General features: G+C 33.7%; 1 protein-coding gene across 2 annotated transcripts; it reads left to right on the top strand.

Moving 5' to 3' along the window:
- Nucleotides 1-2,559: 2,559 nt before the first annotated feature.
- On the top strand, nt 2,560-12,540 carry LOC115927454. 2 transcript variants are annotated; one of them, XM_030993361.1, is made up of 5 exons: nt 2,560-2,632; nt 3,190-3,327; nt 3,914-4,120; nt 5,076-5,134; nt 9,267-12,540. In XM_030993361.1, the coding sequence occupies exons 2-5, from the start codon at nt 3,310-3,312 to the stop codon at nt 9,442-9,444; spliced, it is 462 nt and encodes a 153-aa protein (XP_030849221.1). In that variant the 5' UTR covers nt 2,560-2,632; nt 3,190-3,309; the 3' UTR covers nt 9,445-12,540. The 2 variants fall into 2 exon arrangements, with proteins under 2 accessions (XP_030849221.1, XP_030849220.1); XM_030993360.1 differs by lacking the exon at nt 2,560-2,632 and having other exon boundaries at nt 3,019-3,327.
- The last annotated feature ends 1,364 nt before the right edge of the window (nt 12,541-13,904 follow it).

The following is a 13,904-nucleotide window of genomic DNA, read 5'->3' as shown; positions in this document are numbered from 1 at the left end:
ATACACAACTTTCGTATAAAATCGTCTCAGCTATACCATCTCCAAAATTGATAGAAAACAACCAATATGCACTGACATACATGTTCATGTACACTCAATTTTGTACAAAAGTTATGACGTCATTAAGTAAAAATTAGTATTTTTAAGTTCTTAGGCCGTTATGATGACGTCATGATATACTTTTGGACAAAAAAAGACATGAAATCATATTCCCGACTCATATTCTATCCAAATATGAAGAAAAAAAATGGGGGCTCCCGTTCATCCTGAAGAGTTATAATGGATTTTGTGTACATGTAGGCATATTTTTGGCCATGTTATGTATTGAGAAAACTCGCGCGCACGTACGTCCATCTTGAACGGACGCTCATTCCGTTATCAATGGTCATGAAATGCTTTACATGGTATCAAATTGTTGGGGAAATTATGAAGATTACTATGTTTCAAATAACAGCGCACACAATATTCCACTTATAGACCGACTTTCTATAGGCATATGCCACGGTCTGAAGTTAATGTTAAGTTTTCTCGAGAACAAAACACGAGTGTTGTTTGGTTTGTGGAACAAGCTAGCAATGTGCTGGTTGCACGTCGTGTATGTGATGACAACACCCAGGTACTTGCGAGATGTCATAGACCCTAATAACACACCTACTTTCACACAATTCCTATAGATGGAACGTTTCTTTGTTGTCATATAGAATAATGTTCCCATAAATTACTGTTTTTATCAGTATGAACATTATAGAGCCACTAGGGCAATATGATGACATCAAATCGGTTAAATAGCATCATATTCAGATTCACTGACCCATATAACCCCAGATTAGTATCAATTTGTGCTATTTTAGCCCTTTTTTAAAATAGAAAGTACAGTCGACATCTCACTAAGATAGCGGCCATTTTGGTTTGACCATTACAGCGGCCCGAGGGGACGTCCTTCTCGGGTGCCAACCAAAAATCGAAATAGTATGGTATGGGCAACCCATGTGCCAAATTTGGTGCTTTTGGAAGAATGTGAACCAAAATATCCCTAACAACCCCCACTAGAAGTGTAAGAAATACACCGAGAGAGAGAGAGAGAGAGAGGGGGGGGAAAGGAAAAATAATAGGACAGGCTGAGAACGTGTGTTAGAGATTTAAAGAAGAGAGACAGAAAGAGAGCGTGAAAACTGGAAAACAACAACAATATGCACGTCAGTGAATCAGATTTCATATAGTGTTGTAAATAAAATACTGCACAATACATTCCATTACAGTTACTGCTTTGTTCTGTGGGGAGGAGCAATGTCTTCCTCTATGTTTTTTTTTTTTCTTTCTTTTTTTATGTGACGTTATTTAATTATGCAAAATTCATGCGGCGTCTTGTCCAGTAATATGCCTATATTTAGGGTACCGTGTTATAGACGTGTCCATTTAGGATGGGGGGGGGGGGGGATTATGAAAACTCATGTGATTTCATCTTACTTGGTGTTGTTAGACCTATTTAACTTTTAACGTACGATCATTAAAATCAAATGTATTGCTGGAATTCATAGTCTTTGGTTAGGATTTTTTATTATTTATTTTAAAGCAAGGTTATTTTATTAGCTCCTCTAGGCTACTCGTACATTGTATATCCCAAAATTTTCCATCAAATAATGCTGACACATGGCTTTTATAAATTGGTATTATAGATGTGACCGGTGCATGGCGCGCTGAGGTTCGTCAGCAGATGATATAGAATTAGCTGCGCTGGTAGTACCGACCGGTATTGTTGCGTGATAATTAAGATGTCGAGCATTACCAAACTTCTGTTGGTTGGAAATTTCATTGTCAAGAACTCGAGAAGTGGACGTGCGTTTATGCAAGGCAAAGTGGGGGTGGAAGGGCATCCCGAGGAATTATTTGACATATTTGTCAACGATCTAATTGGGATGCAAGCTGTGGTACGGAAATTGGAAGCTCTTGAGGTGCTTACATCATTTGGAGCCAAGAATATTGTTATAGACAGAATCGCTAAGAAGGCACTGGTCAACCATAACACCAAGGTTGGTAGATCTAGACAGAGTAGTACCCCTATCTGTATTTAACTATAACCTTAATTTTTAAGGATGTCTTAATGCAAGAAATTACAATAATTTGGTATTGGTAACTAACTTATTGTGCCTAGGCCAGATCTAGAGAATGCAGGCAGCTTTGCTGCCTGCGTTTTAGGCTCATCTATCCAAAATAAGTGAGTCATTTTTTCATGCCATCCTAGGGCAAAAATCTGAAAATATTTTAATTTTTTTTTTAGCTACCTGGCATCTTTGTTCTTTCCTTAACTGTGACGGGCTATTTAATTTTTTTTCCCAAGATCATTTCTGTGCCAAAATCCGTGATTTAGACGGGTCGTTCACTTTTTCCCCGTGTTATAATTATAATAATTCCACTGCCATTTTGAAACTTCGCAAACGGTACCCAGCGACGCTTAATGCCGGCATGGCGCGCGTGCGCGGTATCGTTTGCGATGTTTCAAAACAGTCACAGTGGGAATATAACATGCGAAAAAATGAACGACCCGTCTAAATCACGGAATTTGGCACAACAATGATCTTGGGGAAAAAAAGTAAATGGCCCGTCACTGTTAAAGAAGGAACAAAGATGCCAGGTAGGTATAATTTAAAAAAATATATTTTCAGATTTTTGCCCTAGGCTATGAGGATGGCATGAAAATATTACTCACTTATTTTGGATGAGCCTAAAAAGTTAGAACCTGCGTTCTTGCTGCCTGCAAAGCTGCCTGCGTTCCTAGGGCTAATAGAATACCAACTTATAGGTCTAGCAAAACCAAAAGCATGATTGAAACCCAGTTTCATCTAAATCCAAGACCAAGGCAAAAATCAATAATAAAATTTAAAAAAACAAGTAGATCTAGCAAACTTTGATCTAGACCCTAGACCCTTGGGGGGGGGGGGGGTCAGGCCTGAAAAATTATTCTTCTTCTTCCAGTTGACCAGTGTTGTTCGAGATGGATCAGCAATAGGTGTTGCTAAAAACAAATATCGGGTTAAATTGAATGTATAAATAATGAAATGGGCCTAGATCCTTTTGAACACTCAACAAATAAGTGGTTGGAGTCTATAATTTGAGGGTATCTATTTGTGATATGATTGGAAAGCTGATTTTAATTGAAATTTATGAATTTTCTTTTCATTTTTATTTCAGTTCTTCTACAAGATTGCAGGTTTTGATTTTCCGGATGAAATCGTACAGAACTACCTAAGCCCACCTGTTCTTAACATTGCACAAGTAAAAGCGTCGCCGACGAAGAAGCGTGTTAGCGTAATGGCGAATGTGGAAGAGGTAAGTGTTTTTTTTTTTTTTTTTTTGCAACATTTTAGTGACCACTTACTCGTACGCACGCATTGACTTCTGTACAAATTAAGTCTGTGGACGGAGGTGGAAAAAAGAGACCGCAGCAATGTACATGTATGCCAAGCTTTGTCAGTTGTATGATAATTATTTGTATTTGTGTATTAATTTTACCCTCGATCTGTACGATGTTCTGGGGGCTTTGCTTCCACACCCTCGCCCATAATGGAAGTTTCCCTGATCTGCAAATGTCGAAACATGTTTTTTCGATTTAAGGTTCCAGGGGCTCTTTTGGTAATTGTTGGACTTAAAGTTTGAGCCCATCACCCAAATAGGGATGGATTTTCTGCAAACTGCTATGGAATCTTGCATTTACGATATTGTTTGCTACGATAATCTTATTTCTTGAACCTGGCAATGCTTTTGCAATGAGATTCATTTGAAATGGAAATATAAAGAGTGGCCCTGTAATTTTTGGGTACGGCCTACATTGTATATTTTAGGTTTATAAGTTTTTATTTATTAGTATATTTGAACTATGGGTGAGTTTTGTAGTTCATATTTTGTATTTGTGTAGGTTGGAGAAGTCCGTAATGTCGCAGGAGGGAAGAGAATACGCACAGTCTCGTTAAATGACGGAGAGGAGTCCATTCGGCTTAGCCTCTGGGAAGAACATACGGACATTCCCATTCACATAAATGATCGACTCAAAATCGAGTGTGTGGAGGTTTCGGAATGGAACAACGTAAAACAATTGGATTCGACGTCAGCCATGCGTGTTGAGGTTTGTATGCATACAATAGTTGAAAAGTTGAAAGTGGGTTTGATCCCCGGCACTTATTTCCTTGGGCAAGGCATTTTACTTACATTAGCTTCACTCCATCCAGGTGTAGATGCATACCTGGGAGGATGATATACACGCCTATAAAATGTTAAATGGCAGCTGGAATTGAATTCAAGGAACGGGGTAATAATATAGCGATTTTAGAGCCTTTATATGGGAAAAGTGCATTATAAATATTAATATAGTAATATTATTAATAGCTTTATCATGGATATATGATATCAAAGGCACTGAATTTTCACAAAAGAATTATGATTAAGTTGGTTTAGTTTTTATTATACTGGTATGTTCCAAGAAACGTTTTGATTAGAAGCCCCCGGTAAATATGATATGTAATGCATGACAGAGTTATGTTTTTGAGCAGTGTCACCACAAAGTTTTGATAAATGTCTGGGAAAAAGAAATTGTGCTTTTAGATTTATGCCAACAATAACAATTGATTCAATAAAATCCATATTTGTTCTTGGATACATGACATACATGGTATAAATGAAGAATTGGAGATTGTTACAATACTAGCTGTTATTGTATAGTGCCATCTGTTGTTGAGTAAAGGTCAAAGAATAAAGCCCCTATTTTGACTTTAAGAATAATCAGACAGGTTGATCAATGGGTATACATGTAGGCAATTGCAAAATGTGCATTCTGCATCTTATTGCAGTCAAAGCATTAGCGGAGATGTTAAGCAGGAAGAGTTGGAAAAGCATACAATAAACACCATTTTGGGGTTGTAAGTTTATATTACATGGCATTATGCTATTTTTTCTGTGAAATGTGGATTGTTATTCTATGAATTATTTTGAAATGAATTGGGTTTTAATTTACTATGTTAATTTCATATTTATTTTGTTGTTGCACATATGTGCTATATATCTTTATGTTTGTTTTATTGCAGCCAGTGGTAATGAATGATGAGGATAAGACTGGCCAAGTTATTGCTCTTACGAGTGACAAGTAAGTTTGTTTGAATTTAAATATATTTTTTGTTTCAACATTTTGTCTACCAGAGGTAAAAAAGGGTAATTTTGTTGGGTTGACGTGTGTTGGTCTGTTTGTGTTTGTCATTCTTGTGGTATTGCAGGAACTATGTATCTTTGGCGTTCATTGAAACTGTTGTATCAGTTGGTTGGGGTCAAATATCAATTTTGAGATTTTGTGGAAAAGGGAAGTGGAAGTCCTCTATACAGTGCGTGTCAATGAAAACTATACATTTTCAAAATGTCTACCAAATAAAAACTAAATGGTTCTTGGGGGAAATGTTTATATACTATGTAGAAAAAGTTCATATATCCTCAAATATTATCATGACACAAAAAGTCTAAAAATAATGCATGCTTCAGTGAGCAATGTCCATTTTTGTAAAGGACACAAAAAAGAGGCTGTGCAGGAATTAGCTATTCATTTATGACAGGCGTATGGGTTGCCATGGGGATCAAAATTAATAATGTAATAAATCAGCTAACATAGTCATAATTAAACTACAAGTTAAAAATAGACAATCAATATTTAAATGTAAAAATGTAATGGTTAACGGTTTGTTTTCATACATGTATTATTAATGTTTAATTGTTTTGACTTTTAGTTTGCTTTTGTCTTCGTTAGTTGATTTATGCCGTTATTGATTTTGACCCATATGGCGGCACATAAGCATGTTAAATGAATAATGAATTCCTGCGCAGCCTTGTTTTGTGTCCTTTATAAAAGTGGGAATTGCTCATTGAAGTATGTGTTATTTTCGGCTTTTTTTGTGTCATAATGATTATAGTTGATCATAAGGTCATGTGTCACATTGGGGTATAGTAAGAGGGTGGAGGCGTTACATTTTGGAGGAAAAATTATCACATTTTTTCACATAGCATGAAAACAATGTACAGTCATGAGCTGTACAATGTCTCATATTGTAGATAAATTATCAGGTTACATGTCTGTGAAGTTTCAGCTTTGTCGTCCTAGTTTTTATACAAAGATAATTTGAGTGAGTATAGGGTAGAGAGTGGAGGATCCTACATGTATGGTGGAGGATCCTACGTACGGTGGAGGCATATGTGTTAAAGTATAGGGAATTCCAATTTTTGTTATTTTCTTATTCTTTGTTGCGTTATATTTTTGCATCCACTCAGTCATATAGGTTGAGTGATACTCGGTGAGTAAATGGGCAATTCCAAGCTGAAGTGCATGCATGGAGCTGAAACTTTAATGTGGTACTGTGCCTTAATTTGTAAATGCAAATTAGGATCTGAAATTAACACAAAGGCCTCTTTACAACCAATCATTTAAAGGCATTGGCTAACGTCTTTAGGATTTTAAAAAAGCTTGTTTTACTACTTGAAAATGATTTAAACGTACATGAGTTATAGTTTAAAAACACCAATCTGAAAGTGTCATATGAAAATATCTACAGGAATTTTTTTTCAAATAGCGAAAATGTGATACAATATGTTTGGAAACGATATCAATCTTTTTTTAACGGTTGGTTCTTGCAATTTTCTTGTTAAATTTCTTTTAAATCTAATTTTGTTCCTTGAAAATGGTATAAACGTATGAGTTAATTAGGAAGACCAATCGGAATGTCTCAAATCGTAATATCTATGGGAAGTATTTTTAAATATTGAAAATCTGAAGCAATGTTTGAAAATGATATTTAACGATATCTAGTGATCGATTCTTGTAACGGCCGTTGTAATTTTTCTCGCGGCGAGAATAAATACTCAAAATCTGTGTTTTAGACGTATACTTATCTAAAGCGTTTCATTCCAAATTTTTGATGCTTTTGGGGTTTTTGAGTTGACATAAAGCTATCCATACATATTCCTCTTGATTTTGATATTTTTTAAATTATATGCCTACAACGTTAGCCTATGTCTTTAAGTTCAAACATTATGAGATTCAGTTTTCTTACGCTGAATAATTGATCAAACCCAAATTTGCACATATGGGACTATGGTGCTTTAAATATCTAGTTGCTTTTCTCTGATTTTTTTGGCTTAAAGTAATTATCATGGACTATACTCTAACAAACTTTTGTCTTTACAAGCATTTCTTCTCACAAAATACCCCAAAATACACAGGGAAACCAGATACCACTCCGTATCACAAAATAATCAACCAATTTTCTTATGAAAGACACCAAGAACACCATATCCAATCAATAACTCAAACTTGTGATATCTATTTAAAGTTCACCCAGTTTAAGCAAAATGTTTTCTGCTCAAATATGCATGTCCATTTTGCGTCACTCCGTAACCATGCAAGCTTATGAATATTTATATCTCATTAATTAAGTGGATCACTACAACAAATATTATTATTTTGAAAAGTGCATGGGTACCAACAACTATTGTCGTGTACCATTTCTTTGTACTGGTAAATAAAGATTAAAGTATGGATGATAAATTTGTTTGGATGCTGAAATTTGTTTCTGAATAACGCCGTACCCTTGGAACTGCCCAAATACAACTTGTATCAATGGAAAGCTAAGTAGGAAAATAATATAAATATACAAAACTAAATCTTAATTTTCATATTGGTATACATGATTGTACCTCAACTAGGCTATTCTCTCCCCCCGGTCCCCAGTACTTGAAAATGACTTTTAATTGTATAGTGCAGGGGAGTGACGTCAAATGATGTGCATGGAATATGCTATAGCTGTCCGGTAGACAGGCACGATTATGGGTTTGCCCTTCAGGGAAAAAAAACCAAACCATTCCATAACTGTGGACCTGTGTGTGTTGAGGGTCTATTATGAAATGAAAGGGCAAACACAATCATTCCTGGCTGCTAGACGTCTATATGCACATTCTTTGATGTTACTCACCAATGTAGCAATAATTCAGGCCACTTTGTAATTGAAGTATAAAGTACCAATTTTGAAGCTGCCAATTTTTGAGTGTTTTGGAAGGAATCACTTTCTAGCTACAGTGTAGATGGCCAATGAAAAACGCTTAAATTTGGTTTTGTTGTCTTGTAGCTTATTAGCTTATTTTTGATGTGTAATTTAGTTATTTCATTTTCTGGTCCAGTCAGGGTCTAACTTTATTTTTGCATCCTTTATCAGTGGGTAATACAACATGTTTGTTGATGAGGGTAAAGGTCATTGAGGGGTCAAAAGGTCATATTGCATGTTTTTATTGATCGTAAAATCAGGCAAGTCTGTATCAGCTGGTACATGTACAAGTACATGTATGTAACTTACCAGCTATACTAATGAATTTATTTAAAGTGTTCTCCTTTTGTGAGTTATGGTTTGTAGATCTATACAAGAACATATATTCAGTGGAAATAATTTTGATAAAGACATGAAGAACAGAGAATCTACTGCACAGCTTGTAGTGTGAAAAAAATTATATTCATTTGATTTAGACATAATATAATATTTAACTATAGTTTAGTAAAATAGTCCAGTGGCAAAGATTACTTTTCAAATGCCTTCCTACATACTCATATTATGACAGATAAAAAAAATGAAATATCTATTGGAAACATGTAGGCCTAGTCTCAATATATGCATTTATTTGTGGGTTGGATGTGATTCTTAGCAGAATATTGTAAAAAAAAGAAATTCAAAAAAATATTTCAAATCCACCTACAGACTGATTTTTTTTTCACAATTCATTGTCATGACCACAACACTATGCCATCAGTTTTTGACCAATTAAAGCAATTTAAAGCAATTTCATATCAATATCATTTTGGCAATTCCAAAGCATCAAAAACCACAACAATTATTAGGTGAACTAGCTGTTACCATCTTTCAGATGCATCTATAGACAGATTTTTTTCTCCACAATTCATTGTCGTGACCACAACCCTATATGCCTTCATTTTTTGACCAATTAAAGCAATAATTTCATTGTAAGAAATATTCAGAACTGTCAGTATTATTAATTTGATTTTTCTCTTGGTGTATAGAATCATCTTTTTTAAAATCATGAAGTGATATAGGTTTGGAGAAGAAAGCCTTTTGTGCCATTTATACACAGGAGTAGGATCAAAGCGTGTTTGGAAGAACACTTGTCATAATATTGTTTGGTTTGGGGATTATTTGAATATTCATCTAATATTGTGTTTGTCTGTTTCCTTACAGCCTGGAATTACCATATGAATTGATTTTCGAATGTGATGGAACAGAATACGAGGTCACCGTCAATGGTCAATCCAATATTGAAGTAAACCTGCACCATCTGCCCACAAGGGGGATCTTGAGCATCCGGCAGGAGGGGATGGTCATGGTGTGCGTCAGGTTGAGACAGGATGATGTTTAAGTTTATGTAAGACTTTACCTTAGGATGTATAGGTTTTAGCAGAGCCATCAATAAACAAAGTTCGGCCAACCCGGCTCGTTTAGGTTATAACATGGCGCATATTGCTTTGTTAGGCAAGCACAATACAAAAGAAAATGCGCCATGTTGTTACCCAAATGTAACCGAGTTGGCCAAACTCTGTTTACTAATGGCTCTGGGTTTTAGTTGAAGGTATAAAGTACATGTTCATGTTAATATTATTTTGATTTGGATATAATTGGTGATGTACATTGCCTGTATTTTCCTTTAGTTTTATTATTATTTTTGCTTTTGGTAACTTTCAAGAAACTTCTTTCATACATCTAAGATAATAAAAATAAAAGGTATACACTCAATAGAGCTTTCATTTTTGTGATCTTGCTTGAAAAAATATGGGTTATCAAAAATAATGCAAATTACAGGCAGTGCCACTAATTATTTTAGATATGTAACATTTGACTTACATTGAATCAATGTAAGTATTATCAATTATGTTGTGCAGAAAGTATGATTATTTAATTGTTTTCCAGATGAGCATGATGCTAATGAAACTATTTTTGATACTGTTATATTGGTAAACAAACCCAAATACCTAGACATGCATACTTTAGTTAGAAATATAGTATTATTATGTTTTTCCTATGTAAACATGTATTAAATTTTCACTAAACAGAAAAACCTCCAAAAAATTATGTTACCAAATATATGCAAAACTCCATTTTTATTAAAAAAATGAAGTTTATTTTTGTTATTGTGGTAAAAATGTTTGTTTTATATTTTCTATGATATGTAAACTTTTGACCCCAATCGTACATTTAAATGTGATTTTGTTGTTTTGGATATGGTTATACATAGTTGTTGGTTTTAACTGTTGGAATACAGAGGTTAAAGGTCAAGGGCCACAGATGTCACCCTTTTTTGAAATAATTTGTTTGAAGGGGGAGGCATATTAGACGTAGTTGTATAAATTGTCTGGTTTATATTTTTGTTAGCAATTTATACTATATACATGTAATTTTAAAGGTGAATTTTAAGTGTTAGTTTTGGAGCCTGACAACCTTTTTTTTGGGGGGGGGGGGGAGTATTGAGAATATTCTCCATAATGTTGGTTATAATTGTTCTATTTTATCAACTTCCGTCACATTGTTTGCGTTTTGTTTGAAACTGTTGGGTTTGAAAGTTCGATCCTGTAAGATATGTTACAATTTTCTTGTGCATTATAGATATTTCTGTTCATGGTCAAGTATTAAGTTGCATTTGAATCATTGCTTTCTTAAAATGTGTTAATTGTATGACAGAGAGTAAGTAAAAAAATATGATTACAGAGATTTTACGTTCCGTATGAAAGTTATATCGATCCGGTAATATTCCTGTGCCGTATGGATATTAATAGGTCAAGTGTAAAGATGTATATGAATGATTGCTTTCCTAAAATGTGTTAATTGTAGGTCAGAAAGTAAGATAATAAAAATAAAAGGTATACACTCAATAGAGCTTTCATTTTTGTGATCTTGCTTGAAAAAATATGGATAATCAAAAATAATGCAAATTACAGGCAGTGCCACTAATTATTTTAGATATGTAACATTTGACCTAGATTGAATCAATGTAAGTATTATCAATTATGTTGTGCAGAAAGTATGATTATTTAATTGTTTTCCAGATGAGCATGATGCTAATGAAACTATTTTTGATACTGTTATATTGGTAAACAAACCCAAATACCTAGACATGCATACTTTAGTTAGAAATATAGTATTATTATGTTTTTCCTATGTAAACATGTATTAAATTTTCACTAAACAGAAAAACCTCCAAAAAATTATGTTACCAAATATATGCAAAACTCCATTTTTATTAAAAAAATGAAGTTTATTTTTGTTATTGTGGTAAAAATGTTTGTTTTATATTTTCTATGATATGTAAACTTTTGACCCCAATCGTACATTTAAATGTGATTTTGTTGTTTTGGATATGGTTATACATAGTTGTTGGTTTTAACTGTTGGAATACAGAGGTTAAAGGTCAAGGGCCACAGATGTCACCCTTTTTTGAAATAATTTGTTTTAAGGGGGAGGCATATTAGACGTAGTTGTATAAATTGTCTTGTTTATATTTTTGTTAGCAATTTATACTATATACATGTAATTTTAAAGGTGAATTTTAAGTGTTAGTTTTGGAGCCTGACAACCTTTTTTTTTTGGGGGGGGGGGAGTATTGAGAATATTCTCCATAATGTTGGTTATAATTGTTCTATTTTATCAACTTCCGTCACATTGTTTGCGTTTTGTTTGAAACTGTTGGGTTTGAAAGTTCGATCCTGTAAGATATGTTACAATTTTCTTGTGCATTATAGATATTTCTGTTCATGGTCAAGTATTAAGTTGCATTTGAATGATTGCTTTCTTAAAATGTGTTAATTGTATGACAGAGAGTAAGTAAAAAAAAATATGATTACAGAGATTATACGTTCCGTATGAAAGTTATATCGATCCGGTAATATTCCTGTGCCGTATGGATATTAATAGGTCAAGTGTAAAGATGTATATGAATGATTGCTTTCCTAAAATGTGTTAATTGTACGTCAGAAAGTAAGGAAATATTTGAAAAAATGTTATTTACTAAGTTTAGATTGTTGCAAGAAATTAACATTTGAAATGTTTCACAATAGGAGCAAAGTATACACATCTGGGGTAGATTTAATTTGTAATGTTTTATTTGTTGTGAAGATTTTAGTAGTTATTAGCACAGTTTAAAACAAAATATGTTATAGTGCATCCCATAAAAAAGTACCCTGTACTCTTATTTCCTCATAAGGTATAACTTACCATGAAAGTAATTAAGTTCTGTATTATTGAAGAGAATATAAGTTAATCTTTAACATGAAATAAAACAAGGTCATACAATTTATACATATATATATGATGCTTTTAAATTTGGGTATACTATTTTTTTCTGTGATGCATGTGTAGTGTTTAACATATACAATTGGATCAACAATACAATGATACAGATGAAAAGTTGCATAAAGTTGCTTCTATTAGTGTTTATATTTGTATTAAAGTATTTTTTAATATAGTTTCATGAATAACTGTTTAAATTTATTTATGTGATTGAAATACTAATCAGGGGATGGTGTTGTCCATGAATGAATTGTAGAGATGAATTCTATGTGCCATGTACAGTGTATGTGCATTGTTATACAATGATTCTTATTTCTTTGAGGAGTGAGTGAATAGGTTTCAAGTTGTAATAGTGTTATCATATTAGATTACAGTATTCCTGTTATATCGAGTTTAGATACAATGCATGTTATGCACTTTTCCAAATGTCGTTATAACAGGAGTGGACTGTATTGGATTGTGCTTCAAGTGGTCTTAGAAAAGTGTTAGATATGGACTGAGGTGGCCTGTGGAGGTGGCACAATGTATGTGTAGATGATGCCATTTGAAAACTGGATTGAGTTTGCATAAAGATTTTAAACCGGTCTCGGTTGGTCCTGGAATTGATGTGTGAAGCACCAAAGTGGACTCGGGTTGGCTTATAATGGAACTGACATAATTATCTGAAAGATTTTATTTTTTGTTTTTTTAATTTATAAGCCAACTCGAGTCCATTTTTGTGTTTATGACAATTATGTTGTTGATGAAGATATTGATGATATGATGTTGATAATGATGATGGTGCATGATGATGATTATGATGATAATGATGTATATGGAGATGAAGATGATTATGGTCATCATAAGGGTGATCCTTGGTAGGATTGTTGTGATGATCATTGTGATTGTGACAAGATAATGCAGTGGCGGATCTAGGATTTAAAAGGGGGATCCGAAAATGGGGGGGGGGGGGGTGCACCCAAATTTTTATGATTTTAACATGCAGTCAATGAGTGGTTTTCACAAAAATAGGGGGCGTCGATTGTGTCCACCCCCATCCCCCCGGATCCACCACTGATGATGATGGATCTCTTACATTTAAGACTTGGCAGTTAAGTTGAAAACCAAAATTCATTTGGGACATGGCTTTACTGGACAAAGACCAAAGTGTTGCCTATTATGATTATTTAAACTGAAAATGAGATTTTCATATCAATATTCAAGTGAAATAAATATGGGCATTTATGATTTGATTTGAAAGAAAGAATAAGAATGTTAGCCTACAGAATTTTTTAAAAATGATCAAGCACAAGGAAAACCCAGAGCTTTATAAATGTATTATGTATAATTATTTGTTTAGATGCCTCAGTTTTAATTGCAAGAGTAGTCTACGATATCTTTTTACAATAAAAATATCAATCAATTTGTAGATAACATAGACTTGGTGAATTACCTGATGAATTTAATTTTGCAAGATTTCTTTCTTTTCAATTTTTATTTTTGTTTTAGAGAATACCGTAATGCCTTTTTTTTAATACATTTATGTATTGTGTGTATGTG

This window comes from Strongylocentrotus purpuratus, unplaced genomic scaffold (genome assembly GCF_000002235.5).
Source record: "Strongylocentrotus purpuratus isolate Spur 01 unplaced genomic scaffold, Spur_5.0 spur5_scaffold_20, whole genome shotgun sequence".
NCBI classification, from domain to species: domain Eukaryota; kingdom Metazoa; phylum Echinodermata; class Echinoidea; order Camarodonta; family Strongylocentrotidae; genus Strongylocentrotus; species Strongylocentrotus purpuratus.
Note: the sequence above shows the minus strand (reverse complement) of the source record. Positions and strands in the feature narration are given on the sequence as shown.

Excerpts from the sequence above, each read along its gene's own strand:
- LOC115927454 (XM_030993361.1), top strand. Across the intron at positions 4,121-5,075 it reads CGTCAGCCATGCGTGTTGAG|CCAGTGGTAATGAATGATGA; the intron begins GTTTGTATGCAT and ends GTTTTATTGCAG. Across the intron at positions 5,135-9,266 it reads ATTGCTCTTACGAGTGACAA|CCTGGAATTACCATATGAAT; the intron begins GTAAGTTTGTTT and ends GTTTCCTTACAG.